Genomic DNA, 16,967 nt, shown 5'->3' on the forward strand with positions numbered 1-16,967 from the left:
TCCTCTGACCCACAGTGGCCATCAGGAAATCCCAGCCTGGTGTCAGCGGCCTGGCTCACTACTCAGAGACCCACAGGTCATGAGGCAGCCATGCTGATAAACAGGCACACGTACCATCTCTAGCCTAGGGTTGGCCCAAAGTCTTTTCTTGGGAATCTTCCAGGGGAGCGGTCACCCTGCTAGGATCATGGCCAGAGCCCTACTTCCTTACTGTAAACTGTGGCACCCCACCTCCCAGGTCTGGAAGCAAGACAAGGGACAGCTTCTCTACACCACAGTCCTCCCCTGACATTCACACCTGAACTCAGGCCCTTGCGCAGTCTCAGAAAATCCTTGACTCAAGACTGAAACCACAGATAGACTGAGGGCAGAGGCTCCAGGCCCCCTGACACAGTGAAGAGGACGGCAGAGGGCGCGTCTCAGCCCTGCTGCTCAGCCCTATTTCCTTGGGCACACCAGTTTGCTTCCCCGAGTCTGTTCCTGACTCTGAAATGTGGGTCTCAGTGCCTAAAAGGCCCCTCCCAGGGCAGTCAGGGGAGGTCAAGGCACCGGGTATGAGGTAGACAGCACAGCCCAGCACCAGACTCCTGGAGCACGTTCCCAACTTTATTTCTACTTTTCCCAAGACATCAGGGGGACCTGGCCCCACTGGGACGGGCAGGGGCTCCTGCTGCCCTCCCACCCAAAGCAGGCCCCTAGACCTGCACGGGGTCGCTCACTGCAGTCCCTAGAGACTTTCTTGACCCTGAACAGCCCTCACCAGGGAGGCCGGCAGCTGAAGGAGAGGAGTGGGGATTGGCTGAAGAAAGACAGTCAGGGTGGCCCCGCAGCCCCTCCCCACCTTCCAGGGCGTCGTCCTCGGGCCAAGTCTGGGGGCGCGGGCTCTGAGCAGAGGCAAAGTTCCTGGAAAGCGCAGCGGGGGGGACAGCTCTTGAGTCCTGACTTCAGGTCCTCATGTTCTTGCTGAGTTTCCCGCAGCAAATTTCCCTGCACCTAGGGCCCCCACCTCTTCACCTCCCCGGGAGGCAAGGGAGGAAGTGGGGCTCTGGAAGCCTCCTGGAGCGCAGGGCTGCTTTCCCAGGTTCCCAGCGCTCAGACAACCGGGAGAGGGGCTGCTCCCAGGGTCCCGAGCACGGGGCGGCCTGAGGGTTCGTTAGTCCCTGCGGGGGGCTGCGCCTCAACCTCAGAGGGGCTCCCGGGGCCTTCAGGGAGGCCCAGCCCTCCAGGTCCCTTGTCCCTGGAGCCGTGGAGAAGTCACCTCCCATTCTCCCCAGGGGCTGAGGCAGGAGATGAAAGCTGGCAGAGTCAGCACTCCCCCGACTGACCTAGAGGGTCTCTCTGTCCTAGGAGCCCTTGGGGAAACATGACCAGGAAGGAAGGAGCAGAGAGAGGGGCCCAAGCCTCAGATGGGGGAGCCAGAGAAGCTGGAAGGCAGGGGTGCTGCCCAGAGTGGCCAAGGGCCACAGGCTTGACCTCTGGGTGTCCTCATACAGTGATTTCTGGGTGCACGGGCCCCTGGCAGAGCAGGGTTCCCCAGAAGAGCCTAGACGGATGTGGATTGGTCTTCTTCTAGAGATGGGGCACTTGGTGCTGCCGGGGTGGCGCCAGGGCAATGTCAGGAAAGACTGCCCCAGGCCTTGGCCTCAGGGAGGAAGCTGGGGGCTGACGGGGCAGGGTCGGCAGAGGCCTTCACTTCGGAATTCCTCAGGGCGGAGGGCTTCCATGCACGAAGGCTCTCTTCAGACTTGGCAGCAGCATGTTGGTCTTCTGCCCCGAAGCCTCTGGGGTCAGATCTCCTGGATTCCTCCAACAGTGCCTTCAGAAGCTGCTGCAGCCGTGATCTAGAGCCAGGAGTGGGGCTCCTACCACTCCCGGGGGTCTGGAGCCCTAAAGCAGGAAAGACAGGTTATGTCCCAAAGTCACAGAAGGACAGTGTGAGAGCCAGAGCACCCTTCAGCCTGTTCATAGAGACCTAGAACCCACCATGTTCCTGCCATGCCACTGCCCAACACCTTCGAAACCCTGATCCCCAACTCCCCAGAGAGACAAGAAGCGTGGAGCCATGCCATCCCCTCCCCACTTGGCCCCAGAGGTCACTGTCAGACGGTCAGCCACTGGGACCCTCAGTGACCTCCTATCATACCCTGGCTCCGCTGATGGCCAACCCCCTTACCGAGCACTGCAGCCCTCAGCACAACCCCCCCGGGGCCACTCTACACAACACCACCTCATCCCTTACCTGTATCTGAAGCCTTTTCCAGAACTTCTACACTTGCAGCTACACCCTGACCCAGGGTGTCAGCAGGACACACATGACTGTCAGGCCCATGAGCTCAGCAGAGTGGGTCCTGCTGGCCCTTCACCGCCACTCCCAGACCACAGCTGGCTGCCACCGGCTACTTCCTAAGACTCTTCATTTTGGGCCCAAGTTATCTGGCTGGCCAGCCACACCCCCTAAGCACTGCTTTGATCCTTGCCCATTCTCCAGCTGCTTCCTAATGAGGCCGTATCTTCCATCTGTGAACACTGGCCCATCTGAGTTGACACACTTCAGCCAGTGAGTTCCCAGGCCGCTCCCTGCCTGGACCTGCAGAAACCACGCCCCCTAAAGTCTTGGGCCCCAGCAGCCCACCCTCTGACCTCTGCCTCCTCTGCTTCCAGCCCACTTGCCTCAGCACCATGACCCCCCAGCCCCGCTGAGCCCCAAAAGCCCATCTTCTTGCTCCATAGCCTCCTCACTTCCAAAACACCCTCCACACCTGGCATGGGTCCCCAAGACATCCCCAGGCACCCCCACTCTGGCAGAACTGCCACAGCACCCCAGTCCTAGAGGACGAAGTGACCAACCTGGGCCACCTCCGTCGGCTGCCCAGCACCACTGCGCCCCCACCGAGTGTCTCTCAGAGGTTTCCTCTCCTGTGCCCCAGTCAGCCACTCCACACCTTTCCCTCCCCACACATCCTCTTCTCCCCAGCCTCTCACCTCACTCTTGCCATCAATGCCTGGGACGGAAGCCCCTCATAGCACATCAAGACCACACACCAACTGGAGTCTGCTCCCATCTTCTTCCTTGCCACTAGGTCCAAGAAAGTGCCTCTGCTCCCAAGAAGAACAGCTCCTTCTCGAATATTCTAGATATTCTTCTGCCCCATGAATCCATTCCCCCTTCTCCACGGGGTCATTATTTCCATACCCAAACTTGCTTGTATATCCACTATCTTGATGCACTTTCCATTGATCCATGACCACTTCCAGCCACCTCTCAATTCTGTTCTTAAAGCTAATCAAACCTCTCAAATTGTGACCCACAAAACTCTTGCTATTGTCTCTTATTGTTTAATGTTTAATCTTTCTAATATTTGATATCATAGGAAATAAGTCTGCAAAATGGTGCTGGAGCTGCATAATCACATGCAAAACGACTGAACTATTAAGCACAGCGCACGTCCACCTCTTTGACACTCCATGGACTGTAGCCCACCAGGCTCATCTGTCCATGGCGTTTTCCGGCAAGTATACTGGAGTGGATTGCCATGTCCTTCTCCAGGAGACCTTTCCAAACCAGGGATTGAACCCAGGTCTCCCATATCACAGGCAGATTCTTTACCATCTGAGTCACCAGGGAAGGCCTGGTGTACATGCAAAATACATTGGATTAAATCTACATGACCTTGAGTTAGGCAAATCCTTCTTAGATATGACACCAAAAGCACAGTGATAAAAGAAAATGTAAGTTGGACTTTGCTTATAAACATTTGAAATTTTGACGCAAAGAACACCATCTAGAAAGTTAAACAACCGATAAAATGTGAGAAAATATTTCTAAATGATATATCCTATAAGGGACACGTATTCAGAATATACAAAGAACTCCCACAATTTACCAGTAAAAGACAACCCAACCAAAAAACAGGCAAAAGATTTGAACACTTTTCCAAACATATACAAAAGACCTATAAGCAGATAAAGAGGTGTTCACAGCCATTCAGGAAACGCAAACCAAAGCGACAACAAAATGCCACTTCACACCCACTTGGGCATGGTTATAACCAGAAGTGGTGACAAGGGCTTCATATGAAACTTCATATACCTGCTGGTAGAAGCGGAAAAGAGTGCAGCCAGTTTGGAAAACAATTTAGCAGTAAAGTATGGAGTTACCAAAGAACCCAGAAATTTCACTCCTACGTATATATCCAAAAGAAAAGAACATACATGTCCACATAAAATCTTGTACATGAATGTTTGTCCCAGTAGAACTAGAAATGGCCCAAAGATCCTTTGATAATGGATAAACAAGATGTGGCATATCCTTCAATAAAAATGAAATACAGTTGACCCTGAACCACACAGGTTTGAACTGCACGAGCGCACTGATACGTGACTTCTCAGCAAACGTTCTACAGTACCACACGGTCAGTGGAATCCTTGGATGTGGAGGGCTGACTGTGAAGCCATAGGCAGTCAGAGGGTCTGTCGACAGAGGGTCAGCGCCACTAACCCTCAGACTGTTCAAGGATCGGCTGTACTGATATGCTATACTGTGGATGAACCTTGAAAACAGAATCCTACGTGAAAGAAGCCGATCACAAAAGACCGTCTTGTATGATTCTGTTTATACGACATGCCCGGAGTAGGCAAACCTACAGACACAGAACGTAGAGTGGAGACTGCCTATTGCTGGAGTTGGGAGTACACGTGTGCGAAAATACTAAGGAGTAGATTGAGTCGTGGGGTATACACACGTCAACTTTGCAAGCTGCCAAATTGTTTTCCAAGATGGTGCAGCATTTATACGCCCATCAGCAGAGTATGGATGTCATCATCGCTTCATCATCTTATCTGTATTTGGCAGTATCTGACTTCTAAACTTCTGCCAACTTAAGGGATAAAAAAGGGTACTGTGGTCTTTATTTGCATTTCCCCAATTACTAATGAGGTAATGGTGATGAGAGAAGGTCACCAGGGCAACCAACTTCAGAAGAATGTTTCTTCACAAGAAGAAATAACAGTTGCCAACTGATGGGTATCTCACAAGCTAGAAGGCAGTCACCTGGTCATGCCCAAACGCAAGGGAGACTGGCAAATGTAGATTTTATCCTAGCCAGCCATGTGCTCAGCTAAAAATCAGCGGGCCTGGTACTATAGTCAGGGAACTATAGTCAACACGTTATAATAACCTGTAAAGGAAAAGAATACTCGAAGCCGTCTCAATTCTCTTTCCTGTGGATCTTCATCACGCCTCCTGCTTCTCCCTTGCACAGCCACTGCCCGATTCTGCACTCTCACCCCTGCCTGGGCCAGCTGCATCTTTTTAAAGGCTTAAAATGTATTTTAATAAATTGATGCTGCATTACAATACAACTGACTTTTGTATATTGATTCTATTCACCTTTAAAAATTCTTATTAGTTCTAGTAATTTTTTTGTAGATTCCTTCAATGCAGATTGTCATCTATGAATAGCGACTCTTTTCTTCCTTCTCAAACCTCAAGACTTCATTTTTTGTTGTACCACAAGGGCTAAGACTTACTACATTGTTGAATAGATGAGACAAGAGTGAAAAACTTGTCTTAATGTTTTGACATTTAAAATGATTTTTGGTCTGTTTTTTTTGTAGGTACGTTAAAGTTAGGAAAGTGACCTCTATTCCTATTTGCTAACAGTTTTTAATCATAGCTGATTGTTAATTTTTTTTCAAGTGCTTTTTCTGCATCTGAATGGTGAGCCCCTGGTCTGCCCTGCTAACCTCTACAGACTCACCTCCTAGCACTTGACCCTCACTAATTCCACTTCAACCTTCTTCCAGCTCCTCAAATCGCTCTGCTCCCTGTCACTCACCTTTCCCACTGGGCTCGTGGCCACTTGGGCTGCAGTCATAAAACCTGAGGACCCGTGCAATGTCCGAGTTGCTGAGGTTCCATCGCTGGCCAATGTGGACACTGGGGGCCCAGAGTGGAGTGATGGTGGGCAGCCCGCGCCGGCTGAAGGCGAGCCTGAAACCCAGGAGGCAGGGGCCTGAGTCCAGACTGGCTGGGCTGGCAGGACAGTGCAGAGGGAAGAAAACCAGAAAAGGGGTCCTCACCTCCCGTAGTGCATCACTGAAGAGTAGTCATAGGGCACCAGCATGTTGCTGCTCCGAGATTTGATGAAGTTCATTTCAAAACCTGAAAAAAGCACTTGGCGATGGGGAAGGGGGGCAGGGGAGGAAGGGAAGGCGGCAGGGGGTTCCTGGAAGCGTCCAGCCCACCTGAGGGGGTCCAAAACTACACCCAGAGTGCATCTCCTCACCCCACCCCCGTTTCTGATCCCCGTCTCCTCGGTGCCCTGGGAGGGTTCCAGATCTGCGCCAGCTGATGTATTAATACAAGCACAGGGACTTGGTGGCTGGCCCGCCATTGCCTGCTAAGACTTCTCTCCCCCGTCTCTCCTCCTCTCAGGCTCGCCCTGTGTGAAACTATCTTTATACTAATATAGTCCAGCTCTCAAGAAGTCCCACGCTGCTCAGAGCCTTGGATGCCCACTACCAGTGAGACCAAGGGCCTACTCCTCACCCCGCTCCTCCTCCCCACCCCAGGCTTGGAGACCTGTGAGCCCACCATCCACCGGGGGTATGCCCCACCCCCAGAAGCAAAGCCACCCGCCCTCCCTGCCCCCAGCCAACAGCACCTGCCCCACCCCCAACCCCAGGTGTGGAGCTCAGCCTTTTCCCATTGGCCAGAGCGCTTGCTTCTTCCTGTCCCTTGGCCCCTGCAGGCCTGGGAGCAACAAGCTTCCCTCCCTCAACTTCTCTCCTGCCCTTCAGTGAGCCTCTGAAAGAACGGCTGTACCCCCATCTTTGCTCCCCTAAAGACCCCAGGCCCAGCCAGCTGCCTTTACACTCACCCATGGTCACCAGCAGCCTCCTCACCACTAAAATGGTAATCTAACACCTTTATATCCCATCCCTGCCTGGAAATACCTACCCAGTAGAGTGCTTACTTTTTCCTTTTAAAATCCTTTAAGTTATTAAACATAACTTTGAGTAGGCAACATATTCATCTGACTCAAATCTCAGAAAATATGAAGATACATAATGCTCCCCACTCCATCTCCCTTGAGTTACCGCCTCCACAGTTAATTGATGTTACTGGCTTGTGTATTTTAGCCGTTTGTTCTTTACATATTAACTAAGTACAAACATTCTCATTTTTCCTTGTTCTTTAGCAATTTTTTCCATTAGGGTAGCTGCTGTTTAATTTTATTGTTAAAAGAAAAAACAGCTTTTTCATTTATTAGTGCTGTTTTGTTTTCTAACTCATTAATTTCTGCTTTTCCCTTCACGAATTCCCTTTTTTTGCTTAACTTGAATTGAAATGCCGAATTTGTCCTCTATCTTTGTTGATCTAAGTATTTCAGTCTACATATTTTCCCCGTGGGTTGCTTTAGCTATGAACCCTTGGTTCTAATTTTCATGCTCTAAGAATTCCTGCAATTTCTTTAACTCCATAGCTTCAAAAAAGGTTTGTTGTTTTCTAAATTTTAATTTTCAAATAGATAACATTTTTCACTTGTTACTAGCTTCTACTTTTTACATCATGATCAAAATGTTTGTATTAACTCTACTTTTTCAAATTTGAAGGTCTTGTGGCTATCATAAGTCTTTACAAGGATTCCATGGGCACTTGAGCTTTTTTTTTGTCTTCACTGCGCAGTGACATGCTCCCTAGAACGGAAGCACGAAATCCTAACCACCAGACCTCCTGGGAAGTCCCTCCATAAGCACCGAAAGGACTGTATTCTATTTTTATAGCGTGGTGTCACTATGGCCTCCCCACGTCTAGACTAATCTCTGATCTCAATCTCTATCCCCCATCCCACTAAGAGGCGCTGCCCATTTTCCCATCCCATTCTCGGCATGGGGGGCATCCATGTACGATGGCTGCTGTCTTGGGCCTCCTCCCCTCCGCGTAACCCCACAACAGCAGCAAAGGCACTCATACCAGAAGCCCCCCTCTTACACAAAGCCTTTCAAGCGTTCATTTGCTTCCATACCCTCAAACCCAAATCACTCACCTCCTCTGCTCTCCTCCCTCATGAATCAATTGTCTCGACTCCTCTCACCTCCTATGTCAGGCTGTCCCCCTCTGCCAAGGACAGGGCCTCACCGCTGCTGAAGTCAGATCCTCGGCACCTTGCCCAGCACATAGCTTCAGCTCCCTGGCATCCAGTGCAGTGACCCACTCTCCAGACCAGCCTCAGCCTTCCCACTGCCACTTTTCAGGACCTGGTCCCCCTACACTTTATCCCAGAGGCCCATCAGCAGCCATCTCACAGCCTCTGCAGGGTTGCCCTCTACCTCCTGCATCGGGCACTTGGCACACACACATAGCCCACTACCTCTAAGATATCTGTCTTGGCTCAGCTCCTCAACCAGAGCACAGTCCCTGCCCTGAGCCTCAAGAGCAGTGTCTAAGGCATGCAGGGCTGCTGGTTGAGTATAAGTGAGCAAGAGTCATAAGACCATCAACTCCATCCTTAGGTAACTGCCAGTGTCAGTGAGGAGAGACGAGACAGGGCAAATTGATGCCCTAGTTCAGGGTAACTCTGGGTGGCACTGAAGCCTCAGGGCCCAGAGCAGCAGCATCTGGGTTATTCTCCATGTCTTGGAGGAAAGCAGGAATCCCACCTTCCCCATGGGAGACAGGCAGATCGTGGGGAAGATGGACAACCTTTCCCAAATAGCCAGGCAATTCCCTGGGCGCAGGCCATGCCTGCCACCTTCTGGCAGGACCACCTCTCCTCCACCTCCCCCACCATGCACGACCTGGCTTACCTGGGAGGATCTCATTCCAGTTCACACGGATGTAGTGGTCCCGGTCGGCCCGCGAGTGCTCATGCCAGAAGCCCAGCACGTGCATAAGCTCATGCAGGACGATGCCCGGGCCCCTCTGGAGACAGCTGGGCCCTAGAGATACCACCTGCATCCCTCCGCTGCGGCCAATGCTCGAGAAGCACCTGCAGGGCCATGAAAGTGCTGGGTGGGCATTGGCCAGGAGAATCGGCAAACCCAGGCCCCTCGCCCCTCCTCCCAGGACCTGGGATAAGAGAGCACCCAGAGCGAGTCCCCGTCCTGGGCTGTAGCCAAGTCCCCCCACTGCTTGGCCCTCTGTGAACAGGGTGTGCTGGAACCCTGTTCCCAGCCTGCACTGTAAGGAGTTGGTGAGAACTGATGTTAACATGGATGATGGAAGCAGCTGATTACGTGACTGTCTCCACACGGGGAGCCCCGAGTCAAAGCTCTCATGCACATTCTCTTAGGGCCCTAGCAAGCTAGGAAAGCAGTATTACCGTCACCCACATTTCAGAGAGAAGACAGAAGGGGCTCAGAAGTTAAGGGACTTGCCAGAGTCACCTGGCTCCTGCACCATGGAACCTGGATCCGAGCCCAGGTCTGCCCCATGACACCTGCACTCACGCCCCAGGTCATGTAGTCTCCTGGGAGATGGAGTGGAAGGTTCTTTAAAGGATTGAGCACCTCCTTGCCCACCTCTCCTGAGTATTTGCCCTGAGTATTTGTAGGTCTAGCTCATGCTGAGCAGACCACTCAGATGGGCAGGGGGACTCTAGACTAGGGAGGACAGGCCCAGACACAGGTTTTAGACAACAGTTTTGTTAATTTCAGGCTGAACTCAAGACAGCTGAGGCTCTCACCATGCACACATAGGCACACTCACACACTCACCAAGAAGCACTTACCCAGACATGGGGATGATGGAAATGAAGTCCCTCTGGCCATCATAGGCAACAAACCTGATGCACGTGAAGCGTTCAAACTCGGCAAATGCCTCCAGGATGACTTGGCGGCTAGGCTTATCTGGGGAAGAGACCCGCGGGCTAAAGCCCCAGCCAGGCTGCCTGCACTGTTCTCCCCCAGATGTCTGCACGGGGGGAAGGAGCTGAGCTTTAGATCATTCTCCAGTGTAGAACGCCAAGAAATGTCAGCATGGGGCTTTCCTGGTGGCCCAGTGGTTAAGACTCCATGTTTCCAGTGCAGGGAGCATGGGTTCAACCCCTAGTCAGGGAACCAAGATCCTGCATGCCTCACAACATGGCCAAAAACAAGTAAGGATGGATGGATGGATAGAGGGGTGGATGAATGGGGGCGTGGATGTATATAGATAGGAAGAAAGGGCAGCATGATGGTGTGGGAAGGAAAAAGCAGGGCTCCAGGTGCACCCTGGCTGTGTGACCTTGGGCTGGTCACTGTCTTCTGGGCCATCTGGTCTTGAAATGGATCAGACTGTCCCTAGGTGTGGCTTCCCCATCAGCTCCTCCAGGACTTTAGCATCCCAGCTCAGGGGCCCATGAGACAGAGGGCTTCTGACAGAAGGATTCTTTGGGTGATGGTGGAGGAAGCACAAAGGGGAATTAAAACCCATAGAGGGAACTTCTCTGGTGGCTCAGTGGTAAAGAAGCCTCCTGCTAATGCAGGAGACATGGTTTGATCCCTGTTCTGGAAAGACCCCACATGCCACAGAGCAACCAAGCCCATGAGCCACAACTGCTGAGCCTGGGGTCTGGAGCCCACGAGTGGTAACTGCTGGAGCCGGCTCGCCCTGGAGCCACTGCTCTGCAACAGGAGAAGCCACCGCAACGAGGAGCCTGTGCACACAGCTAACGAGCAGCCCCTGCTCACTGCAGTCAGAGAAAGCCCGTGCAGCAGCGAAGACCCAGCACAGCCAGTACAAATAAATAAAAATGAAAACTAAAGTCGCTGTATGTCATTAAAGAAAAACAAAGCGAAGAGGAGCCGGGCTGCGCAGGGAGGAAGGCCCACGGCTCCGGGGCCTGGGGCCGACTCACCGTATTTGCTGGAGAGCAGGAAGGGGACCTCCACAACACCGCCATTCTTAGGCCACTTGCTGCTGGTCGCCGAGAACAGCCGGAAGGGACTCTGAGGAGAGAGGGCGGCTCAGGGAGCGGCCGGCCAAGCTTCCCGCCCCGAGGCTGCCACCCCTCAGGCCCCAGGAGCCCTCAAGATGTGCGCCGTGAGGGTGGCTGCTCATCAGAGAGGGGCCAGCAACAGGGAGGTCAGTGGCCAGCTGTGTGACGCGCAGCACAGCCCTTTGTTGTAGAGAAAGAAGTTGCCACTTACTCTATTGGGCAGAGAAACCCATGAAATTCAGAATGCTTATCTTTTCGACAGTTTTTCTAAATGTCCTGTGGACATCTAATAACAACATATGAGATACAAAATTTTAAACACTTTCTGTAGGATATGATTAATAAAATTAAATATAAATCTATTATATTTAAATTATTAATGATATCATTCAAGATCTTAATTTTTTCTGCACTTGATAAAATATTCTCAGGAATGTTAATATGTCTCACTATGATCATATATTTTTCTTTTTCCCTCATATTTCTTCTGATTTTTGCTTTATGTATCTTTGTTTGTTTGTTAAGGTAACTAATGGTTTATGATGTCTCTTTTTTGTGAATTGTACCTTTTATCATTAAGAATATTCACCTTTGTTTCATTTAAAAATAAATTAATTTTTTTAAAAAAAGAGAAACCCAGACAAAATATTTCCTGCAGAGGCTACCAAAGGTTTTACTGGATCCCGCGTTTACCCTGTGCATTCACTAGGTAACTGGGAACAGGGGCCCTGCCCTGCCCTAGGGGTCCCTGCCCTGGCCTGGGCTGGCCTTCGGCTCTCCCGCCCAACTCAAGCTGAGCCATCAGTGGACAGCATCAGACCAGCACCGAAGTCTTGCTCTCGCCAAGTCACTGTCCTATTCAAGAGCCTTCTGCCATCCCCAGCCTCCTAAAAGAAGGCCCCGATTTCCATCCAGCCTTCTCCCTTTCTGACCCGCCCCTCATCCCTAGGCAGGATGGTTTGTGTGTTATTCCTCATTCTGTCTTCCTCAGACCATCACTGCCGCCCACGATGTTCACCACAGACACCTCCCCACATCCCCACCAGCCACTCTGCCAACCTGTGCTAGCCTCTTCCTTCGTCCCAGTACTCCCTGAGCGCCTCCCCGGGCCAGGGTAGCAAGCTGGGGCTTGACATTCCAAAACCTGTCCTGCAGGAAGCCCTCCCAGACTGACTGCTGCCACCATTCCAGATGTCACACCCTCCGCCAGGCTGGCTTATTCCTAACAACATTCGCGCTGACTTTGGCAAGAAGAGCTGTGAGTAGCAAAGAAGGATGGCTCACAAGTCACACCCCCATGATGCCTAGGGATGAGCTCACAGGTCTGACACTGCTGTGAGGTTATTTTACATGTGTGTGTGTGTGTGTGTGTGTGTGTGTGCGCGCGCGCTCACACTCACCGGCCGGAGGATGTCCCCCTCAAGGAGGAAGCTGCTCTCTGGGGACTCCTCTGGAATCAGCCCTGAGAAGGAAGGGACACACGTGTGTGGTGCATGCCCCCACCCCCACAACAGAGACCTCCAGCCAAGCAACTCCAGGGTCCACCCTTCCCTGGGCCCTGAGGCTGTGTGACCAAGTCACACAGCCCCTCTGAGTCCCCATCTACAAGCATGTGCAGCCCTTCTCAGCCTGATCACACCCTTCCCTGCTCAGACAGTACGTTTCTCCCGGGACCCACACATGTACACTATCCAGTCCCAGCGAATTCTCTGGCGGTTTAGTGGCTGGACTCCACACCTCCACAGCAGGGGACATGGGTTCAATCCCTGGTTAGGGAACTAAGACCCTGAATGCCATGCAGCCCAGCCAAGAGGGAAAAAAAAAAAAACAACAACCCAGTCCCAGCTCCTGCCTCCTGCATCTGACACCCTCTGCTCCCAGGAAGTTGCCATTTCTTCCAGCTATCTCCACCCTCCGCTCCAGCCCGAGCCACGCTTCCAGCACACGCCCTGGCCCTCCTGCTCCACTCACCCCCAACCCATCCGTGTAGCACTCTGGACCCTCACTGCAGCAAGTCCCAGAAAGTCCAGCCCTCGCTATCACGGCAGGGGGGCTACGGCTCCACCCTCGCCTCCTACCACCCCCCCACCTCCCCCTGCACAGTGGGCAGCCCCTCCCTGCACAGCCTCCCTTCTAGGACACCAGCCCCAACAGGAGTCTTAGAAGAGTGCCTGGCATCCTGAAGGTTAGGCTGTTTTGGTCAGTCGCTCAGTCATGTCCAACTGTGCAGCCCCACGGGCTGCAGCAGCCAGCTTTCCTTGTCCTTCACTGTCTCCCTGGGTTTGCTCAGAGCCCTGTGCATCCTAGAAGCTGGGCTCCCCAGAGCAGAGCCTGAGCCAGGGGGCCATCTGCAGGTGATTGAAGCTGGAGCGCCGGGGGAGGGCTGGGTTCAGCAGGAGGGCCACCCAGGCTGACCTCACAGGACCTTCGGACCCCAAGACTTATCCCGCCTTGACATGTGCCTGTGCATGCCCCTGTGGGAGGGCCGCCCCAAGCAAGGGAGGAAGCACTTTCCCCGGCATCCCTGGATGAGGGCCTTGGGCTACAAGAGGTCTGAGCAGCAGCATCCCCAGCAGCTGGGGAGGGGGTGTGCCTCCCGGCAAAGGGCCTCCCAACTGTCACTAGGCTAGGCTCACAGGCTCAGGAGTCCTCGGGCCACCAGCAGCCCTAGCAGAGTGTCCTCCACAGCCGCTGAAAAACAGTGCCAGCACAGCCTCAGGCTGACCTGGAGTTGGCCAGCTCCAATTAGTGACCCCAAGGTGGTGAGCCACCCTGCTCCAGCATCTCACAGAGCAGGAGGGGGCGAGCCACACCCAGCAGGTTCATAGCTCCAGGACAAGCTCTCCCTCCGCCCCCTCCACTGTGCTCTGAAATCCCCGTCTTTCTTTCTTTTTCTGCTTCCCCAGGCAGGAAGGCCTGAGACTCGCACTTCCTGAGACCCGCAGCGCCTCACACCTGCAGGTCATCCCACACCAGGTGGAAGGCATGTTTCCTAACAGCCGCTAATAATTCCACTCACATCAGACTCGGCCTGATAAAAGCCAAGTGTGTGTAGTCAATTGCTCAGTCACATCCGACTCTGCGATTCCAGGGACTGTAGCCTGCCAGGCTCTTCTGTATTCAGGCAAGAATACTGGAGTGGGTTGCCCTTCTCCAGGGGATCTTCCTGACCCAGGGATCGAACCAGGGTCTCCTGCATTGCAGGTGGATTGTTTACCATCTGAGCTACCAGGGAAGGGGCTCGCCATATTTTAAAACCTCTGCTTTTCCCCCTTCTTGTAAAAGTAACACCCCAGTAGAGAAGACACAGAAAAATAGACTTAAGTTTCCCATGAACTACTGCTCACCATGGCCCCCTTAGCAAGCTGGCACATCTCCTCGCAGCATTTTCTACTCATCTGAGTGTCCAGCATGGTTTTCATAGGCTACATGGACAACTTCATACTCCTCACCCCACGAGAAGACAGTGTCCTCACCTTGGTTTATTGCAGGGATGTCCTTGTCCCAAGATGTCTGGGTCTCCTCAGGGGTGAGGTCTTCTGAGAATCTGGTCTCACAGGCTCCAGCGCAGTGAGAGGCTGAGGGTGCTCCTACGATGAAGCCTGGCCCAGACGCAGGTACGTACGCACAATGGTTACGCAGGACAAGAGCTCGTGGGGTGAGGGGAGTGGGCTGTCAGGCCTCAGGACCCAGGCCCTTCAGGCAGGCCTCCAGGAGGAGTCCTGGGAGCCCACCTGGCCCTGAGGCCTGGACAACCTTGCGGAAGGAACTTCCCTAGGGGGACAAGGGTTAGACGCTGAGTCGTGTCCAACTCTTTGTGATCTCATGGACTGTAGCCCGCCAGGCTACATGTCCATGGGATTCTCCAGGCAAGAATACTGGCGTGGGTTGCCATTCCCTTCTCCAGGGGATCTTCCTCGCCCAGGAGTCAAACCTGGGCCTCCCACACTGTGGGCAGATTCTTTACTGCCTGAGCCACTAGAGAAGCCCAGACAGTAAAGAATCCACCTGCAATGCGGGAGACTTGAGTTCCATCCCTGAGCCAGGAAGACCCCCTGGAGGAGGAAATGGCAACCCACTAGGAAGACCAAGACAGGGCTTCAAAAGGCAACCCTGGGCTCCAGGTGTCTGGGCAAGTATGAGGCAGGGGAGGGAGGGAAAAGGAGGGAGCAGGGGGCAGCCTCAGGCTCCAACACTGAGGCCACGGTGTGGCTGAGCTTCAGACCCTGCCCCCAGCCCCCTCCTCAGCCCATGCCTCGGGAAGCGGGCCAGGCAAGCCTGGCGCGGAGGGCAGGGCATGAATGTCTGGAGGCGTCAGTCCTGCTATCTCCTGCGAGGCAGGCCCTCCACCCCCAGCATCCTCCGGAGGTCCCCCTGGGACCCCTGCGAGCTGACTTCTAGGAGCATCCCTGGAAGCCCATTCTCCGAGCCATGCTGGTCAACTTACATCCCTGCAAGCTGCAGCTATGCCCTCTGGTCATTCCCCACATGGGCTCCACAGGCTGGGGCCAAAGTGAGGGGGGTAGGAGAGTGAGGCAACCCACTTACCAGGCAGACAGACCATAATCAGGACCCATGGCCAGAGACCTTCCATGCTCATGCTACCCGCAGTGGGCCCCCGTGGCCCCTCAGCTAGCAAGAGCACCGATCCCTGCGAGACGAAGCAGCCTAATCACAGACAGGACCACCGCCTTCCTTAAATAGCATCTTCGCCAGCCCCCACCTGCAGGCCCTCCCCAGCCAGTTCCACCTGGAGCCCAGCCCAACAGCTCCCAGCTGCAGCCCTGCCCTCTCCTACCTGCACTGCCCCTCCCAGCCCAGGCCTGCACCTTCCAGACCCTGGCCTGGCTAAGCGGGCCAGCAGGGGTCCCCAGCCTCTGGGCTCTGATGCCCGACGACCTGAGGTGGTGCTGATGGGCTAATAATGAAGTGCGCAATGAATGTAACGTGCTCGAATCATCCCGAAACTGCCCCCCACCCCCACCCATGGGAAAGTTGTCTTCCACGAAACGGGTCTCTGGTGCCAGAAAGGCCGGGGACCCCTGGAAGAAGCGGGCACGAGGCAGCCTTTGGCCTCCCCCTGGGGGTGTACCTCTTCTCAGGTTCCCTCCCACCACCAGGGGGCAGAGAAACACTGCAGAAAGGTGGGAGGCAGCCAGCGCAGGGCGGAGCTTCACCCTCCAGTCTGCGCAGACCCCTTTCCTGCCCCTGCCCTGTGCTCAGACGTGGGGAGCACTACCTGAGATCCTGAGGCACCCCCAGTCTGACTGTGGAAGGAGGAAGAATCACTACGTTTTTATAAGCTTTTATTATGGTATACGGGCTTCTCTGGTGGCTCAGACTGTAAAGAACCCGCCTGCCAATTCAAGAGACCCGGGTTTGGTTCCTGAGTTGGGAAGATCCCCTGGAGAAGGAGACAGCAACCCTCTCCAGTATTCTTGCCTGGGAAATCCCATAGACGTGCAGAAGAGTAAACAAGAGCAAAAGCAGGGAGAAATGAACACGGGGGTTGACAGCGCCCCCAGAGGAGCCTAATTTGTGGAAAAGTGGAACTTCTGGAGAGCTAGGCCCTCGCAAGGACGCTGCCTGTCACCCTCGCAATAGTCTTGCAATATCAGCGTTTATCCCCATTTCATGGGTTCAAGAACTAAAGCTCCTTCCCCATATTCCCCTCCTCCATACCCCCCTGGCCTCTCAGAAGCCCCATCCTCAGAGCTTGCTCACCAAGGGACAGCCTGGATTTAAATCCTGGAGGTGAAGGGTTTGGGGACATCCTCCCCACCAACACCCAGTAAATGGAATGACAGAGCCAAGTGGCTCGGCATCCTGCCCTGCCTGGAATCCAGCGCTTCTCAAAAAGTAGGAGTCAGAATTATGGGCAGAGGGACTTCTGTGGCAGTCCAGTGGTTAAGACGTCATCTTCCAATGCGGAGGTTATGGGTTCAAGCCCTGGTCAAGGAACTAAGATCTCACATGCCTCCTGTCCAAAGAAATAAAACATAAAACAGAAGCAGTATTGTAACAAATTCAGGAAAGGCTTTAAAA

The 16,967-nt window shown here is 53.6% G+C and overlaps 1 protein-coding gene across 1 annotated transcript; it reads right to left on the reverse strand.

Moving 5' to 3' along the window:
• Nucleotides 1-585: 585 nt before the first annotated feature.
• ASTL (astacin like metalloendopeptidase) lies at nucleotides 586-15,516 on the reverse strand. The gene is made up of 9 exons (XM_019969659.2): nucleotides 15,471-15,516; nucleotides 14,399-14,524; nucleotides 12,323-12,384; nucleotides 10,842-10,932; nucleotides 9,735-9,852; nucleotides 8,812-8,993; nucleotides 6,082-6,163; nucleotides 5,838-5,992; nucleotides 586-1,887 (listed from the first exon to the last, which is right to left on the reverse strand). The coding sequence occupies exons 1-9, from the start codon at nucleotides 15,514-15,516 to the stop codon at nucleotides 1,616-1,618; spliced, it is 1,134 nt and encodes a 377-aa protein (XP_019825218.2). The 3' UTR covers nucleotides 586-1,615.
• Between the last annotated feature and the right edge of the window lie 1,451 nt (nucleotides 15,517-16,967).

This window comes from Bos indicus, chromosome 11 (assembly GCF_029378745.1).
Source record: "Bos indicus isolate NIAB-ARS_2022 breed Sahiwal x Tharparkar chromosome 11, NIAB-ARS_B.indTharparkar_mat_pri_1.0, whole genome shotgun sequence".
Classification (NCBI taxonomy): domain Eukaryota; kingdom Metazoa; phylum Chordata; class Mammalia; order Artiodactyla; family Bovidae; genus Bos; species Bos indicus.

What these genes read in the sequence shown, in the direction of transcription:
- ASTL (XM_019969659.2), bottom strand. Translation starts at nt 15,516, where the DNA reads ATGGAAGGTCTCTGGCCATGGGTCCTGATTATGGTCTGTCTGCCTG. An exon ending in AGGGGGACATCCTCCGGCCG is followed by an intron (nt 10,933 to 12,322) that starts GTGAGTGTGAGC and finishes CTCTCTCCTCAG; the next exon opens with AGTCCCTTCCGGCTGTTCTC. An exon ending in TCCATCATCCCCATGTCTGG is followed by an intron (nt 8,994 to 9,734) that starts GTAAGTGCTTCT and finishes ATGGCCCTGCAG; the next exon opens with GTGCTTCTCGAGCATTGGCC.